The sequence below is a fragment of the Oncorhynchus masou genome, chromosome 25, assembly GCF_036934945.1.
Source record: "Oncorhynchus masou masou isolate Uvic2021 chromosome 25, UVic_Omas_1.1, whole genome shotgun sequence".
Lineage (NCBI taxonomy): Eukaryota > Metazoa > Chordata > Actinopteri > Salmoniformes > Salmonidae > Oncorhynchus > Oncorhynchus masou.
The window spans coordinates 2,619,756-2,638,519 of NC_088236.1; the positions used below are offsets into that span (position 1 = coordinate 2,619,756).

General features: G+C 45.7%; 1 protein-coding gene across 1 annotated transcript in view; it reads right to left on the bottom strand.

The window, feature by feature from the left end:
- Positions 1-4,959: 4,959 nt before the first annotated feature.
- psat1 (phosphoserine aminotransferase 1) overlaps positions 4,960-18,764 on the bottom strand; it is a 29,797-nt gene continuing 15,992 nt past the window's right edge. The window contains exons 5-9 of the mRNA XM_064936546.1: positions 16,874-17,046; positions 16,139-16,308; positions 9,445-9,573; positions 8,675-8,812; positions 4,960-6,009 (exon numbers count right to left, since the gene is read on the bottom strand). Coding sequence (XP_064792618.1) covers positions 5,907-6,009; positions 8,675-8,812; positions 9,445-9,573; positions 16,139-16,308; positions 16,874-17,046 — 713 coding nt within the window. The 3' untranslated portion in view covers positions 4,960-5,906. The remainder of the gene's footprint in view (positions 6,010-8,674; positions 8,813-9,444; positions 9,574-16,138; positions 16,309-16,873; positions 17,047-18,764) is intronic.

The window sequence follows — 18,764 nt, forward strand, 5'->3', positions numbered from 1 at the left end:
TATTCGAGTTTGCGGAAGTACCATAGATATAGAGAGGGAGAATCTATCACAGATAAAACAATGAGACAGATATTTTACCGGATGTATAAATATGAAGCATCCAATTGGCGTTTCCACTCACTACCAAATATGGTAGTGAGAGGAAGCCCAATACCCGGCAGTTTGAGAGGATTATTTTGTTTATTTTTTGTTACAAGCTGGCTTTTGGAAGAAATTATTCGATGAAACATTAGATCTCAAAACAGTTTTCTGTTCCCAAAACTACAATATGTTATGAACAGAGTGTAGGTTTTGTAGACTTTTCCCTTTGCAATTTTTTTTTTTAAATTGCTTTGTTTTGGAGTGCAAAGTCGAATATAGGTGTTCCCTAAAGGGAATAATATGCAGATGCTTGCTAGAACGCGCCAATAGGATCTCGCAAGCACGCGCTTGGATCGACCCACCGCTTTGTCTTTTCTGTCCGCTCTTACTAATTAATTCCCATTGGAAATGACAGGCTGTGGTCTATCCTGGTTTAGTTTTGAAAATCTTTGACTCTAGTGCCCAAAAGCAAAGGGAAAGAGATGTCGAACTATATTGCCCAATTGCAGAAAGGAAAATGCGAAGCAAGAGATTCTACACAGCCCAAAATCTTTTCAATAATTTTTGTATGGAGGTCAATGAGAGAGTGAGTTGCTAATTAGCTACATTAGGCTTATTTGATATAATATAATTTTCGCAATGGCTAGGTTGATAAGAATGCACTGGTATAGAGCCCCACAGTGGAGGTGTCATAATATCCATAAAACCTAGCAGTCAAACAGGAAAACGGTTCCAATCGTTTTTCCCATAGAGGATTTTAAAAACACTTAAAATAAGGTCTGTGTTACATGTGTACATACCCTGGCGTGACATTTTGATAACCAATGCTCCTTATAAGACACATCGCTGCACTATATAATCCTCTGTAAACTGGTCATCTCTGAATACCCGTCGCAAGACCCACTGATGCTTATTTATAAAACTCTCTTAGGCCTCACTCCCCCCTATTTGAGATATCTACTGCATCCCTCATCCAACACCTGTCCTGCCAGTCACATTCTGTTGAAGGTCCCCAAAGGAAACACATCCCTGGGTTGCTCGTCTTTTCAGTTCACTGCAGCTAGCGACTGGAACGAGCTGCAACAAACACTCAAACTGGACAGTTTTATCTCTCCATTCAAAGACTCAATCATGGACACTCTTACTGACAGTTGTGGCTGCGTTGCGTGATGTATTGTTGTCTCTACCTTCTTGCCCTTTGTGCTGTTGTCTGTGTCCAATAATGTTTGCACCATGTTGTGTCTCTACCATGTTGTCATGTTGTGTTGTCATGTGTTGCTGCCATGCTATGTTGTTGTTTTAGGTCTCTCTTTATGTAGTGTTGTGGTGTCTCTTTTGTCGTGATGTGTGTTTTGGCCTATATTTTATTATATTTATATGTATATATATATATATATATATATATATATATATATACAGTGGGGAGAACAAGTATATGATACACTGCCGATTTTGTAGGTTTTCCTACTTACAAAGCATGTAGAGGTCTGTAATTTTATCATAGGTACACTTCAACCGTGAGAGACGGAATCTAAAACAAAAATCCAGAAAATCACATTGTATGATTTGTAAGTAATTCATTTGCATTTTATTGCTCACAAAGTTGAGTACTTAGTGTATCAGGACATTTGCATGTATAGGACTATAGGCGTAGGAGTCCATATACAAGGATATACAAGGAAGAGAGAACCTGAGAGAGAGGCTGCATTCCAAACACGTTATTTTTCTCCCTCAGCGCTAGGCACTTTCCCCCGGGGAATCCCGGTCGAAAACCGGATGCAGTTTGATTGCCATATTAAGTAGAGTTCCAATTGTCCCTCAATTTAGCTTGAGGGAGGAGCAAGTGAACAACTTTGGTTGTGGGTTTTGGTTGTGGGTTTTGATATGACCCACAATTCAATGTAGTAGTCACATGTCAAACTCTGGTGGCCGCAAAGTGTCGAATTGAATCAACAAGGCTAGCTAGATTCATAAACAGATTTTGGGGAATTCTGAAACATATTGTTATAAATGACCAAACTATAATGCTAGCGAGCCAGCAATGGGTAACTGTAGCTAGCTACCTGACAGGAATGCGAGCTGGATACGTTAGCTTACTAGGTACATTAATACTGTAGCTAGCTACCTGACAGGAGTGCGAGCTGGATACGTCAGCTTACTAGGTACATTAATACTGTAGCTAGCTACCTGACAGGAGTGCGAGCTGGATATGTTAGCTTACTAGGTACATTAATACTGTAGCTAGCTACCTGACAGGAGTGCGAGCTGGATACGTTAGCTTACTAGGTACATTAATACTGTAGCTAGCTACCTGACAGGAGTGCGAGCTGGATACGTTAGCTTACTAGGTACATTAATACTGTAGCTAGCTACCTGACAGGAGTGCGAGCTGGATACGTTAGCTTACTAGGTACATTAATACTGTAGCTAGCTACCTGACAGGAGTGCGAGCTGGATACGTTAGCTTACTAGGTACATTAATACTGTAGCTAGCTACCTGACAGGAGTGCGAGCTGGATACGTTAGCTTACTAGGTACATTAATACTGTAGCTAGCTACCTGACTTGTAGTGCTAGCTAGATACGTTAGCTTACTAGATACATCTTACTAGATTTAATAGCTTACGGTTGGTTGTTTTTAAGCTCAACTTCCAGATTTCCACCAAAGACGTTGCCTCTCCAATCATGGGCATACTTGCTTGGGCAAGGGACATTTAACTTGTTATGGCTGCAGGGGCAGTATTGAGTAGCTTGGATGAAAGGTGCCCAGAGTAACTGGCCTGCTCCTCAGTCCCAGTTGCTAATATATGCATATTATTATTATTATTGGATAGAAAACACTCTGAAGTTTCTAAAACTGTTTGAATGATGTCTGTGAGTATAACATAACTCATATGGCAGGCAAAAACCTGAGAAGAAATCCAAACAGTAAGTGAGAAATCTGAGGTTGATCGATTTTCAACCCAGGCCCTATTGAATTCACAGTGGGATATGGATGAAGTTGCACTTCCTAGTACTTCCACTAGATGTCAACCGTCTTTAGAAACTTGAATGAGGCTTCTACTGTGTTGTGGGACTGAATAAGAGCTGAATGAGTCAGGTTACTGGCAGAGAGCCATTTCTGGTCATGCGCATTTCACATGATATCGACCTGCGTTCCATTGCTTCTCTAGACACAAAGGAATTCTCCGGTTGGAACGGTATTGAAGAATTATGATAAAAACATCCTAATGATTGATTCTATACTTAGTTTGAAATGTTTCTTCGCCCTGTAATATAACTTTTGGGAGTTTTTGTCCGAAGTTATGTTGGACCTACACCAGCATTTGGATATGTATACCTAACGCCTAGCTAGTTGGACATAAATAATGAACATTATCGAGCAAATCAAGCATTTATTGTGGAACTAGGATTCCTGGGAGTGCATTCTGATGAAGATCATCAAAGGTAAGGGAATATTTATCATGTTATTTCTGGTTTCTGTTGATTCCAACATGGCAGCTAATTTTATTATTTTTCTGAGCACCATTCTCAGATTATTGCATGGTTTGCTTTTTCTGTAGAGTTTAAAAAAAATCTGACACAGCAGTTGCATTAAGGAGAGGTATATCTATTCCATGTGTATAACTTGTATCATCATCTACATTTATGATGAGTATTTCTGTTGAGTCGATGTGGCTATGCAAAATCACTGGATGTTTTTGGAACTAGTGAATCTAACGCGCCAATGTAAACTCAGATTGTTTTTATATAAATATGAACTTTATCAAACAAAACATACATGTATTGTGTAACATGAAGTCTTATGAGTGTCATCTGATGAAGATCATCAAAGGTTAGTGATTCATTTTATCTCTATTTGTGCTTTTTGTGACTCCTCTCTTTGGCTGGAAAAATGGCTGTTTTTCTGTGGCTTGGTGGTGACCTAACATAATCGTTTGTGGTGCTTTCGCTGTGAAGCCTATTTGAAATCAGACACTGGTGGGATTAACAAAAAGATTACCTTTAAGACAGTATAAGATACATGTATGTTTGAGGAATTTTAATTATGAGATTTCTGTTGTTTTGAATTTGGCGCCCTGCACTTTCACTGGCTGTTGTCATATCATCCCGTTAACGGGATTGCAGCCATAAGAAGTTTTAAGGTACACTTGGATGTGACGATGTAAATTGTCATTCAAGGACTGAGTGTTTATGGCCGGGGGCTGTCTACTTTGAGATTGAAACGCAGCCCCTCCCTCCTCAGCAGCAGGCGCACTTGAGGGGAACAGCCGGAACCAGTTTCCCGCTGGACAGAAGCTACACGTTTTATTGAGTTGTAATTGGCTGAAACAAATAACAAGCTTGCTCAGTTCTCATCACACTCGCGCATATTAACAGAGGTCATGTCCAATCGGGTCCAGTTGGAGTGGCCTGTTCAGGAACGTGGATTCATCCCTGTGTCAGTGTCTCCACCTAGTGGCCTGTTCAGTAACGTGGATTCATCCCTGTGTCAGTGTCTCCACCTAGTGGCCTGTTCAGTAACGTGGATTCATCCCTGTGTCAGTGTCTCCACCTAGTGGCCTGTTCAGTAACGTGGATTCATCCCTGTGTCAGTGTCTCCACCTAGTGGCCTGTTCAGTAACGTGGATTCATCCCTGTGTCAGTGTCTCCACCTAGTGGCCTGTTCAGTAACGTGGATTCATCCCTGTGTCAGTGTCTCCACCTAGTGGCCTGTTCAGTAACGTGGATTCATCCCTGTGTCAGTGTCTCCACCTAGTGGCCTGTTCAGTAACGTGGATTCATCCCTGTGTCAGTGTCTCCACCTAGTGGCCTGTTCAGTATTGTGGATTCATCCCCGTGTCAGTGTCTCATACAATACAAGAAGACAGGAATAACGTTACAAGTTACAGAGTTAGTCTTTAATGGAATGTCAATAACACTTTAGACAGAAAAACAGATTCAACATGTATTTATTATTTATCTATGTAAATCAATGCCCTGACCGTCTGTAGTAAAACCACTGACGTGACACAGCTGGAGCTAACGAGCGACAGAGAGACAATATCAAAGTGGTTAATTAAGGAGATGTGACATTGCCTTTCCAACACTCTGGTAAAAAAGTGCACCTCACCAGAGATATATAATATATACTATGGTGTCTGACCCACATGGCACCCCGAACACACGGGTTCTACTACTTGTAACACAGAGAGTTAAACAGTCTGGAGAGATTGGAGATATCTACGACTGACTGTGGCCAGTAGTTCAAATGAAGTGAGTTGAGCTGGTCTGGGGTCAGTGAGTTGAGCGGGTCTGGGGTCAGTGAGTTGAGCTGGTCTGGGGTCAGTGAGTTGAGCTGGTCTGGGGTCAGTGAGTTGAGCTGGTCTGGGGTCAGTGAGTTGAGCTGATACAACATGTGGTCTGGGGTCAGTGAGTTGAGCTGATACAACATGTGGTCTGGGGTCATGTTCAGGAAAGTTCCACATTACAAAACAGTCAGATATAAATGTATCCTATACATCATATACACTGCTGCCTTTAATTACTTGTTAGTATTATCTATTATTCTTATCCATATTTTTTTTAAACTGCACTGTTGGTTAGGGGCTCGTAAGTAAGCATTTCACTGTTAGGTCTACTCCTGTTGTATTCATGTAACTAATGTAATTTCATTTGATTGGCTGTCAGGTACAATATGATTGGCTGTCAGGTGCAATATGATTGGCTCTATTCAGTGCATCTCCATCTGTAACGTTGTGAATGTTTCACCTTACTGAACCCTGGTCCCACAGATCCAGCAGCATAGCCTGCTCTGATTGGTCCAGCATGCTGTATGGCCTTCTCCTATTGGTGCGCCTTGAGGAACTCCTTCATGTAATTGGCCAGAGCCTGAGCGTCTTCCACTGTCACAGCGTTGTAGAGAGACGCACGTATTCCTCCCACTGACCTGTAAGGGGAGACACAAACACCATGAGTAAATAGACGGATCGATAGACAGACAGACATGGTTAAACAGACAGACAGGGTTAGACAGACAGACAGACAGGGTTAGACAGACAGACAGGGTTAGACAGACAGACAGGGTTAGACAGACAGACAGGGTTAGACAGACAGACAGGGTTAGACAGACAGACAGACAGACAGGGTTAGACAGACAGGGTTAAACAGACAGACAGGGTCTAAAAGGGGAGGTCACCATTCTGTTAGTACTTGTTGACAGGGTTAGGGTTAGACAGACAGACAGGGTTAAACAGACAGACAGACAGGGTTAGACAGACAGGGTTAAACAGACAGACAGGGTTAAACAGACAGACAGGGTTAAACAGACAGACAGACAGGGTTAGACAGACAGGGTTAAACAGACAGACAGGGTTAGACAGACAGACAGGGTTAAACAGACAGACAGACAGGGTTAGGGTTAGACAGCCAGGGTTAGGGTTAGACAGACAGACAGGGTTAAACAAACAGACAGCCAGGGTTAAACAGACAGACAGACAGGGTTAGACAGACAGGGTTAGACAGACAGACAGACAGGGTCTAAAAGGGGAGGTCACCATTCTGTTAGTACTTGTTGTTAGGGTTAGACAGACAGTGTCTAAAAGGTTAGTACTTGTCTGTTTAACCCTAACCCTGTCTGTCTGTCTGTCTGTCTGTCTGTCTGTCTGTCTGTCTGTCTATCGATCCGTCTATCTGCATAAAAGCCAACAGACAAGGAAGGCAGATCTTCATGTTGACTCGGTTAATGTTGTCGATACGAAAACGTAACAGATCCTCTCCAATCTGGCATTTCTTCATGTTTTATTCATATTTATAAGTAATAACCTGAATAATAATAAGAAGAAGAAATGTGATTATAATTATGAAGTGGAATGGCTTGTTTCAAAAAGGTTTTTATTAAGAAACATATCCATGTCAACAAGTACTAACAGAATGGTGACCTCCCCTTTTAGACCCTGTCTGTCTAACCCTAACCCTGTCAACAAGTACTAACAGAATGGTGACCTCCCCTTTTAGACCCTGTCTGTTTAACCCTGTCTGTCTGTCTGTCTGTTTAACCCTGTCTGTCTGTCTGTCTGTCTGTCTGTCTGTCTGTCTGTCTGTCTAACCCTAACCCTGTCTGTCTGTCTAACCCTAACCCTGTCTGTCTGTCTAACCCTAACCCTGTCAACAAGTACTAACAGAATGGTGACCTCCCCTTTTTTTCAGTCTACTTGAGGAAACTTTGCGAACGGACATTTAAAGAAGACTCCCCTTTAAAAGGACCCGCCAATCAAAGCCAACAGCAGCGTCCCGGGTGGCACAGGGGTCTAAGGCACTGCATCGCAGTGTTGAGGCGTCACTACAGACCCGGGTTCGATCTCCGGCTGTGTCACAACCAGCCGTGACCGGGAGTTCCATAGGGCGGCACACAACTGTTGTTGGAGCGTGACCCTGGCTATCCGTTATTTTCATGGTGTCGTCTGGTTTGTTTCATATAAGGAATTTTAAATGGTTTACACTTTTACTTTTGAGTATATGTTAGCGATTACATTTACTTTTGATACTGAAGTATATTTAAAACCAAATACTTTTGGACTTTTACTCAAGTAGTATTTTACTGACTCACTTTTACTTGAGTCATTTTCTATCAAGGCATCTTTACTCTCGTAGGACCATTGGTACTTTTTACACCACTGTTTACATGGCTATTAAATGACACAAACACACCTTGAGCAGAGACACAGACGGAAGGCCCCTCTGACCCACCAGTCACACATGCACACTGTGTGTGTACCTGTGTGTGTGTGTAACTGTGTACGTGTGTGTACCTGTGTGTGTGTACCTGTGTGTGTGCGTACCTGTGTGTGTGCGTGCGTACCTGTGTGTGTGTGTGTGTGTGTGTGTGTACCTGTGTGTGTGTACCTGTGTGTGTGTGTGTGTGTGTGTGTGTGTGTGTGTGTGTGTGTGTGTGTACCTGTGTGTGTGTGTGTGTACACGTGTGTACCTGTGTGTGTGTGTGTGTGTGTACCTGTGTGTGTGTGTGTGTGTGTGTGTGTGTACCTGTGTGTGTGTGTGTGTGTACCTGTGTGTGTGTGTGTGTGTGTACCTGTGTGTGTGTGTGTGTGTACCTGTGTGTGTGTGTGTGTGTACCTGTGTGTGTGTGTACCTGTGTGTGTGTGTGTGTACCTGTGTGTGTGTGTGTGTGTGTGTGTGTGTGTGTGTGTGTGTGTGTGTACCTGTGTGTGTGTGTGTGTGTGTACCTGTGTGTGTGTGTGTGTGTGTGTGTGTGTGTGTGTGTGTGTGTGTGTGTGTGTGTGTGTGTACCTGTGTGTGTGTGTGTGTGTGTACCTGTGTGTGTGTGTGTGTGTGTGTGTGTGTGTGTGTACCTGTGTGTGTGTGTGTGTGTGTGTGTGTGTGTGTGTGTGTGTGTGTGTGTGTGTGTGTGTGTGTACCTGTGTGTGTGTGTGTACCTGTGTGTGTGTGTGTGTGTGTGTGTACGTGTGTGTACCTGTGTGTGTGTGTGTGTGTGTGTGTGTGTGTGTGTGTGTGTGTGTGTGTACGTGTGTGTACCTGTGTGTGTGTGTGTGTGTGTGTGTGTGTGTGTGTGTGTGTGTGTGTGTGTGTGTGTGTACCTGTGCCCCTTCAGTGAGATCATCCCCAGTTTGGAGGCTCCATCCAGGAACTCCTTCTCCAGAGTTTCGTCACCCTGTTTCTTCCCCACGCGGAACGGAACGTTCATACGACTACGACACGCCACGTCCACCGGACACCTGACCACGTAACACACACCAGTTACCATGGAGACAGGCACAGCATGTTACACAGGTATACACTTTACAAACTCCATCTTGTATACCGACCACCTTGTAACACTTTCCAATACACGGCTGTTACCATGGAGACAGGTTTGAGCCTACTCCTACTGAATGTTATTTTCTGTTCAGAATTCCACTCTCTCCCTCCCTCTCCTTCATCCCCCCCTCTCTCCACCCACCCCCCTCCCTCCCTCCCTCCCTCCACCTCCCTCCCTCCCTCCCTCTACCCCCCTCCCTCCCTCCCTCTCTCTCCCTCCCTCCCTCTCCTTCATCCCCCCCTCCCACCCACCCCCCTCCCTCCCTCCCTCTCTCTACCTCCCTCCCTCTCTCCACCCACCTCCCTCCCTCCCTCCCTCTCTCCACCCACCTCCCTCCCTCTACCTCCCTCCCTCCCTCCCTCTCTCCACCCACCCCCCTCCCTCCCTCCCTCTCCACCCACCCCCCTCCCTCCCTCCCTCTCCACCCACCCCCCCTCCCTCTACCTCCCTCCCTCCCTCCCTCCCTCTCTCCACCCACCCCCTCCCTCCCTCCCTCCACCCCCTCCCTCCCTCCCTCCCTCTCACCCCCCCCTCTGAAAGGATACTAACGTGTAGAAGTGGTTGGAGGAGTTGATGATATCATAGATCATACTGGACTTCTTCTTGTTAAGCGTTTCCATGGCGTCAACACCTCCACTGTTCTTTATCCACTCTAGAACCAGACTCATGATGTAGATACTAGAGAGAGAGAGAGATAGATACACTGAGTGTACAAAACATTAGGAACACCTCCACTGTTCTTTATCCACTGTAGAACCAGACTCATGATGTAGATACTAGAGAGAGAGATAGATACACTGAGTGTACAAAACATTAGGAACACCTCCACTGTTCTTTATCCACTGTAGAACCAGACTCATGATGTAGATACTAGAGAGAGAGAGATACACTGAGTGTACAAAACATTAGGAACACCTCCACTGTTCTTTATCCACTCTAGAACCAGACTCATGATGTAGATACTAGAGAGAGATGATATAGATACTAGAGAGAGAGAGAGAGAGCGAGAGGATGTAGACACTAGAGAGAGAGAGAGACACTGAGTGTACAAAACATTAGGAACACCTCCACTGTTCTTTATCCACTCTAGAACCAGACTCATGATGTAGATACTAGACAGAGATGATATAGATACTAGAGAGAGAGAGAGAGCGAGAGGATGTAGACACTAGAGAGAGAGAGACACTGAGTGTACAAAACATTAGGAACACCTTCCTAATATTGAGTTTCACTTCATTTTGCCCTCAATTCGTTGGGTCATGGACTCTACAAGGGGTCGTAAGCGTTCTACAGGGATGCTGACCCATGTTGAGTCCAATGCCTCCCACAGTTATGTCAAGTTCGCTGGATGTCCATTGGGTAGTGGACCGTTCTAGATACACACAGGAAACTAAAAAAGACCCAGCAGCGTTGCAGTTCTTGACACAAACCGGCGTGCCTGGTACCTACTACCATACCCCGTTCAAAGGCACTTAAATGTTTTGTCTTTCCCCATTCACCATCTGAATGGAACACATACACAATCCATGTCTCAATTGTCTCAAGGCTTAAAAATCCTTCTTTAACCCCGTCTCCTCCCCTTCATCTACACTGATTGAAGTGGATTTAGTGACATCAATAAGGGATCATATCTTTCACCTGGATTCACCTGGTCAGTCTGTCATGGAGAGAGCCGGTGTTCCTAATGTGTTGTATTATAGGGCCTATACTCTTTGTATTTCGGTTCTGAAACAACAAATCCATAATAGGATTAAAAACATCAAGGGACAGGACGTCGTAATCCTACTGGAAACATGGTGTTGTGGAGACATAGATACTCAGTGTCCCTCAAGCGATATTGATGGTATTAAACTTTCTCTCAAACATAAAACTGTTCAACGGGGCCAGAACTCAGACGGAATTATCATTTAGCATAAGCAGGACTGAATTAAAAGAAGAACATATATATACACTAACCACATTTGGCTAAACCGTAACAAAAAAGGTACAATCTATTGTGACAATGATGTTTACATTTGTGCAGCTTATTCTCCTCCTCCAGATTCATCATATTATGATGTTCAGTTTATTGACCAGCTCCTTCAGAATCTCCAGACAGAAATCATTACATTTCAGGCACAGGGTAAAGTCCTTCGTTGTGGAGTTTCCAATCCGAGAACAGGTTCTGAGCCTGACTACACTGATGAGGGAGGTAACCACCACATATTTGGACACCCCTCCTTGTACAGCAGCTCTATTATAACTAATAGAAACAGTCCTGACCACCCTCCTTCTACAGCAGCCCTATTATAACTAATAGAAACAGTCCTGACCACCCTCCTTGTACAGCAGCCCTATTATAACTAATAGAAACAGTCCTGACCACCCTCCTTGTACAGCAGCCCTATTATAACTAATAGAAACAGTCCTGACCACCCTCCTTGTACAGCAGCCCTATTATAACTAATAGAAACAGTCCTGACCACCCTCCTTGTACAGCAGCCCTATTATAACTAATAGAAACAGTCCTGACCACCCTCCTTGTACAGCAGCTCTATTATAACTAATAGAAACAGTCCTGACCACCCTCCTTGTACAGCAGCCCTATTATAACTAATAGAAACAGTCCTGACCACCCTCCTTGTACAGCAGCCCTATTATAACTAATAGAAACAGTCCTGACCACCCTCCTTGTACAGCAGCTCTATTATAACTAATAGAAACAGTCCTGACCACCCTCCTTGTACAGCAGCCCTATTATAACTAATAGAAACAGTCCTGACCACCCTCCTTGTACAGCAGCCCTATTATAACTAATAGAAACAGTCCTGACCACCCTCCTTGTACAGCAGCTCTATTATAACTAATAGAAACAGTCCTGACCACCCTCCTTGTACAGCAGCTCTATTATAACTAATAGAAACAGTCCTGACCACCCTCCTTGTACAGCAGCCCTATTATAACTAATAGAAACAGTCCTGACCAAATACTGAACGAAAACATTGAAACATTCAAGGGGTGTGAATACATTCTGAAGGCTCTGTAACTGTACAGCAAACATCACTTTGGCTTGCTGCTATGACAGTATTTATTATTATCCTCAACGTCTTTCAAATTACATCAAGTCCACCTAATTTACAGCAGTTTCCTCACTCAGAAAACAAAACATTTGCATAAGTTGGCCAATTACCTGGAGGGATGGGGGGGGTGACTTCATGTCAGGTGCTTAATTTCATTACGGTTGTCAATCAAAACCCATCCAGAGCTGTGAAGAACAGAGCCTGAGCTCTGACCTCGTGTATAGCATGTTTACAGTACAACCACTGTGTTCATGTTTAGCCTGAGCTCTGACCTCGTGTATAGCATGTTTACAGTACAACCACTGTGTTCATGTTTAACCTGAGCTCTGACCTCGTGTATAGCATGTTTACAGTACAACCACTGTGTTCATGTTTAACCTGAGCTCTGACCTCATGTATAGCATGTTTACAGTACAACCACTGTGTTCATGTTTAGCCTGAGCTCTGACCTCGTGTATAGCATGTTTACAGTACAACCACTGTGTTCATGTTTAGCCTGAGCTCTGACCTCGTGTATAGCATGTTTACAGTACAACCACTGTGTTCATGTTTAGCCTGAGCTCTGACCTCGTGTATAGCATGTTTACAGTACAACCACTGTGTTCATGTTTAGCCTGAGCTCTGACCTCGTGTATAGCATGTTTACAGTACAACCACTGTGTTCATGTTTAGCCTGAGCTCTGACCTCGTGTATAGCATGTTTACAGTACAACCACTGTGTTCATGTTTAGCCTGAGCTCTGACCTCATGTATAGCATGTTTACAGTACAACCACTGTGTTCAGGTTTAGCCTGAGCTCTGACCTCGTGTATAGCATGTTTACAGTACAACCACTGTGTTCATGTTTAGCCTGAGCTCTGACCTCGTGTATAGCATGTTTACAGTACAACCACTGTGTTCAGGTTTAGCCTGAGCTCTGACCTCGTGTATAGCATGTTTACAGTACAACCACTGTGTTCATGTTTAGCCTGAGCTCTGACCTCGTGTATAGCATGTTTACAGTACAACCACTGTGTTCATGTTTAGCCTGAGCTCTGACCTCGTGTATAGCATGTTTACAGTACAACCACTGTGTTCATGTTTAGCCTGAGCTCTGACCTCCTGTATAGCATGTTTACAGTACAACCACTGTGTTCATGTTTAGCCTGAGCTCTGACCTCGTGTATAGCATGTTTACAGTACAACCACTGTGTTCATGTTTAGCCTGAGCTCTGACCTCGTGTATAGCATGTTTACAGTACAACCACTGTGTTCATGTTTAGCCTGAGCTCTGACCTCGTGTATAGCATGTTTACAGTACAACCACTGTGTTCATGTTTAGCCTGAGCTCTGACCTCGTGTATAGCATGTTTACAGTACAACCACTGTGTTCAGGTTTAGCCTGAGCTCTGACCTCGTGTATAGCATGTTTACAGTACAACCACTGTGTTCAGGTTTAGCCTGAGCTCTGACCTCGTGTATAGCATGTTTACTGTACAAAGGTGCTTATTGGTGTCCAAATCTGCCACGGTCAACCCGTGTACAGGTACGAGTGTGTAAAGGGTTAACGACAGAAATAAAATGCCTCCTGTGGCCAGATGACCTGGTACTGCTGTCCCCTACAGCAACAATTAGACAAGACCTGGGCCCTGACAGTCAGTGTCAACAAGACAGAACATTCTGATATTCCAGAAAAGGTTCAGAAGTCAGGGAAACCAGTTGTCAGGGAAACCAGTTGTCAGGGAAACCAGTTGTCAGGGAAACTGATTACCATTTTTACTGGGCTCCACTCATATAGAACACACATCATGGGACTAATCATGAGCTCCACAGGGAAATTCAACCTGCAGCTCCACGGGGTCCACTATATGGCAGTGAAGTGTGGGGTCCACTATATGGGTCCACTATATGGCAGTGAAGTGTGGGGTCCACTATATGGCAGTGAAGTATGGGGTCCACTATATGGGTCCACTATATGGGTCCACTATATGGCAGTGAAGTGTGGGGTCCACTATATGGCAGTGAAGTGTGGGATCCACTATATGGCAGTGAAGTATGGGGTCCACTATATGGCAGTGAAGGGTGGGGTCCACTATATGGGTCCACTATATGGCAGTGTGGGGTCCACTATATGGCAGGGTGGGGTCCACAATATGGCAGGGTGGGGTCCACTATATGGCAGTGAAGTATGGGGTCCACTATATGGCAGGGTGGGGTCCACTATATGGCAGTGAAGTGCGGGGTCCACTATATGGCAGTGAAGTGCGGGGTCCACTATATGGCAGTGAAGTATGGGGTCCACTATATGGCAAGGTGGGGTCCACTATATGGCAGTGAAGTGTGGGGTCCACTATATGGCAGTGAAGTGTGGGGTCCACTATATGGCAGTGAAGTGTGGGGTCCACTATATGGGTCCACTATATGGCAGTGAAGTGTGGGGTCCACTATATGGCAGTGAAGTGTGGGGTCCACTATATGGCAGTGAAGTGTGGGGTCCACTATATGGCAGTGAAGTGTGGAGTCCACTATATGGCAGTGAAGTGTGGGGTCCACTATATTGCAGTGTGGGGTCCACTATATGGCAGTGAAGTGTGGGGTCCACTATATGGCAGTGAAGTGTGGGGTCCACTATATGGCAGTGAAGTGTGGGGTCCACTATATGGCAGTGAAGTATGGGGTCCACTATATGGCAGTGAAGGGTGGGGTCCACTATATGGCAGTGAAGGGTGGGGTCCACTATATGGCAGTGTGGGGTCCACTATATGGCAGTGAAGGGTGGGGTCCACTATATGGCAGTGTGGGGTCCACTATATGGCAGTGAAGTATGGGGTCCACTATATGGCAGTGAAGGGTGGGGTCCACTATATGGCAGTGAAGGGTGGGGTCCACTATATGGCAGTGTGGGGTCCACTATATGGCAGTGAAGGGTGGGGTCCAGAAGCCTGCACACCCATACCTGCTGTAAACTTGCAGTAATTGAAGCAAGGCACTGTGTGTGTTACCTGCAGCAAGGCACTGTGTGTGTGTGTGTGTGTGTTACCTGAAGCAAGGCACTGTGTGTGTGTGTGTGTTACCTGCAGCAAGGCACTGTGTGTGTGTGTGTTACCTGCAGCAAGGCACTGTGTGTGTGTGTGTTACCTGAAGCAAGGCACTGTGTGTGTGTGTTACCTGCAGCAAGGCACTGTGTGTGTGTGTGTGTTACCTGAAGCAGGGCACTGTGTGTGTGTGTGTGTGTTACCTGCAGCAAGGCACTGTGTGTGTGTGTGTGTGTTACCTGCAGCAAGGCACTGTGTGTGTGTGTTACCTGAAGCAGGGCACTGTGTGTGTGTTACCTGAAGCAGGGCACTGTGTGTGTGTTACCTGAAGCAGGGCACTGTGTGTGTGTTACCTGCAGCAAGGCACTGTGTGTGTGTGTGTGTGTTACCTGAAGCAAGGCACTGTGTGTGTGTGTGTGTTACCTGAAGCAGGGCACTGTGTGTGTGTTACCTGAAGCAGGGCACTGTGTGTGTGTGTGTGTGTGTTACCTGAAGCAGGGCACTGTGTGTGTGTGTGTGTGTTACCTGCAGCAAGGCACTGTGTGTGTGTGTGTGTGTTACCTGCAGCAAGGCACTGTGTGTGTGTGTGTGTGTTACCTGAAGCAGGGCACTGTGTGTGTGTTACCTGAAGCAGGGCACTGTGTGTGTGTTACCTGCAGCAAGGCACTGTGTGTGTGTTACCTGCAGCAAGGCACTGTGTGTGTGTGTGTGTGTTACCTGAAGCAAGGCACTGTGTGTGTGTGTGTGTGTGTTACCTGCAGCAAGGCACTGTGTGTGTGTGTGTGTGTGTGTGTGTGTGTTTACCTGAAGCAAGCCACTGTGTGTGTGTGTGTGTGTGTGTTACCTGAAGCAAGGCACTGTGTGTGTGTGTGTTACCTGCAGCAAGGCACTGTGTGTGTGTGTGTTACCTGCAGCAAGGCACTGTGTGTGTGTGTGTGTTACCTGCAGCAAGGCACTGTGTGTGTGTGTGTGTTACCTGAAGCAGGGCACTGTGTGTGTGTTACCTGAAGCAGGGCACTGTGTGTGTGTTACCTGAAGCAGGGCACTGTGTGTGTGTTACCTGCAGCAAGGCACTGTGTGTGTGTTACCTGCAGCAGGGCACTGTGTGTGTGTTACCTGCAGCAAGGCACTGTGTGTGTGTTACCTGCAGCAAGGCACTGTGTGTGTTACCTGAAGCAGGCTGGTGTGTTGTACAGCGAGTTGTTCTGAGCCTGCACTTGGTAGTTAAGGACAATGGGACACTCCGTCAGGGCGTGGTCAATGAGATCCTCTCTCACGATCACCACAGCAACGCCAGCACATCCCACGTTCTTCTGAGCCCCAGCGAAGATCAGCCCAAACTATTAATAACACATTGAATAAACACCAACACACAGGAAGTTATTACTGGGTTATTTCCCTTTAAATGTTTTAGGTCATTTCTGTAGGGTAAAATAACATGCTAAAAAACATGCAGTAGTTGGTAAGCTTTCCTTTACCATACATTATGCTGCATAACCAGAACCTCAAATCAGCACCTCAAATCTCATTTCCCTGCATTTTAATAATATATCCCATTTAGCAGACGCTTTTGTCCAAAGCGACTTACAAGTCGGCTGGGGCCACTACTTTTACATATGGGTGGCCCCAGCAGGAATCGAACCCACGACGTTTGGCGTTGCAAGCGCCATGCTCTACCGACTGAGCCACACAGGACGATGATGTAAATGTGTCGTTCTGCCCCTGAACAAGGCAGTTAAACCCACTGTTCCTAGGCCGTCATTGTACAGAAGAATTGGTTCTTAAAAAGGGACTTGCCTTGTTAAATAAAGGTTAAATAAATGTAAAAAAAATGTAATAATGTAGCCGATTTTGACTTTGCAGCGTGGTTGTGTCGTGGGAACCAAGTGAAATGCTCAACCTTACCTTGGAAACGTCGACGGGTCGGGACAGGAAGTTAGATGACATGTCAGAGACCAGGACGGCTCCGTGGGTTTCGGGGATGAAGTTGTACTCCACGCCGTGCACTGTCTCGTTGCAGCAGTAATACACGTAGGACGATCCAGGGGTCAACGACCAGCTGCTGGGGTCAGGGATCTCTGGAGGACCACACAGTCAGAATCATTAGACCACACGGTCAGAATCATTTGTCAATGACTGACCACGAGAATCTAAATGGGTCAGACCAAACAGGCTTTCAGCTCTCCCTCTCCAATATTCACCTAAGGAATGTAATTTGTTTCCAAGATACTTTTTCCCGCCAAAACTCTGACACGCTCAAAAGCAACTACTGGAACAATATTTCTAACGTAGACCGTGGGGAATGGTCAGAGGCGATCTATAGAGCACTAATGTCATTTTATTATTTTGTGATGTCATTAAAAAATATAACAAAGGAAATACTGCAACTTGGAAAGTATACTCTGAGCTGAGTGGGCATTCTGTCTAGTTTGTCTATTTCTATGTTTGGCCTGATATGGTTCTCAATCAGAGGCAGGTGTTAGTCATTGTCTCTGATTGGGAACCATATTTAGGTAGCCTGTTTTGTGGGTGGTTGTCTTCGGTCTTTGTGTCATTGCACCAGATAGGACTGTTTCGGTTTTTTGTTTTGTATTTTGTAGTGTTCTCGTTTATCGTCTATATTAAAGATGTTGAACACTAACCACGCTGCATTTTGGTCCTCCTCTCCTTCAACAGAAGAAAACCGTTACAGTCACGACTCCGCGTGAGGTCAGAGAGCGTGTCAGCCTGACGGAATTGCCCCTTTCAAACAAGCTGTATAAATGATGAATTAAGAAATGAACATAGCAGAGCAGAAAAGCATCAAGCTGCACATTTAAAGTGGTTTGAGCTTTGAATCTCAACAAGAGGTAGAGGCGATAAACTCACCTCCCGGACAATCACTGGTACGGCTGATTAGCTGTCCTCAGTAAAGTATCTAGAAAGCGAAATTAAGTGGGACCATCATATTACACTGCTCTCATCACCCCACTGGGAACCATCATCACCCCACCGGGAACCATCATCACCCCACTGGGAACCATCATCACCCCACCGGGAACCATCATCACCCTACTGGGAACCATCATCACCCCACTGGGAACCATCATCACCCCACTGGGAGCCATCATCACCCCACCGGGAACCATCATCACCCTACTGGGAACCATCATCACCCCACCGGGAACCATCATCACCCCACTGGGAGCCATCGACACGGCTGACGAGCCATCATCACCCCACTGGGAGCCATCATCACCCCACTGGGAACCATCATCACCCCACTGGGAACCATCATCACCCCACTGGGAACCATCGACACGGCTGACGAGCCATCATCACCCCACTGGGAGCCATCATCACCCCACTGGGAACCATCATCACCCCACTGGGAACCATCGACACGGCTGACGAGCCATCATCACCCCACTGGGAACCATCATCACCCCACTGGGAACCATCATCACCCCACTGGGAACCATCGACACGGCTGACGAGCCATCATCACCCCACTGGGAACCATCATCACCCCACTGAGAACCATCATCACCCCACTGGGAACCATCGACACGGCTGACGAGCCATCATCACCCCACTGGGAACCATCATCACCCCACTGGGAACCATCATCACCCCACTGGGAACCATCGACACGGCTGACGAGCCATCATCACCCCACTGGGAACCATCATCACCCCACTGAGAACCATCATCACCCCACTGGGAACCATCGACACGGCTTACGAGCCATCATCACCCCACTGGGAGCCATCATCACCCCACTGGGAACCATCGACACGGCTGACGAGCCATCATC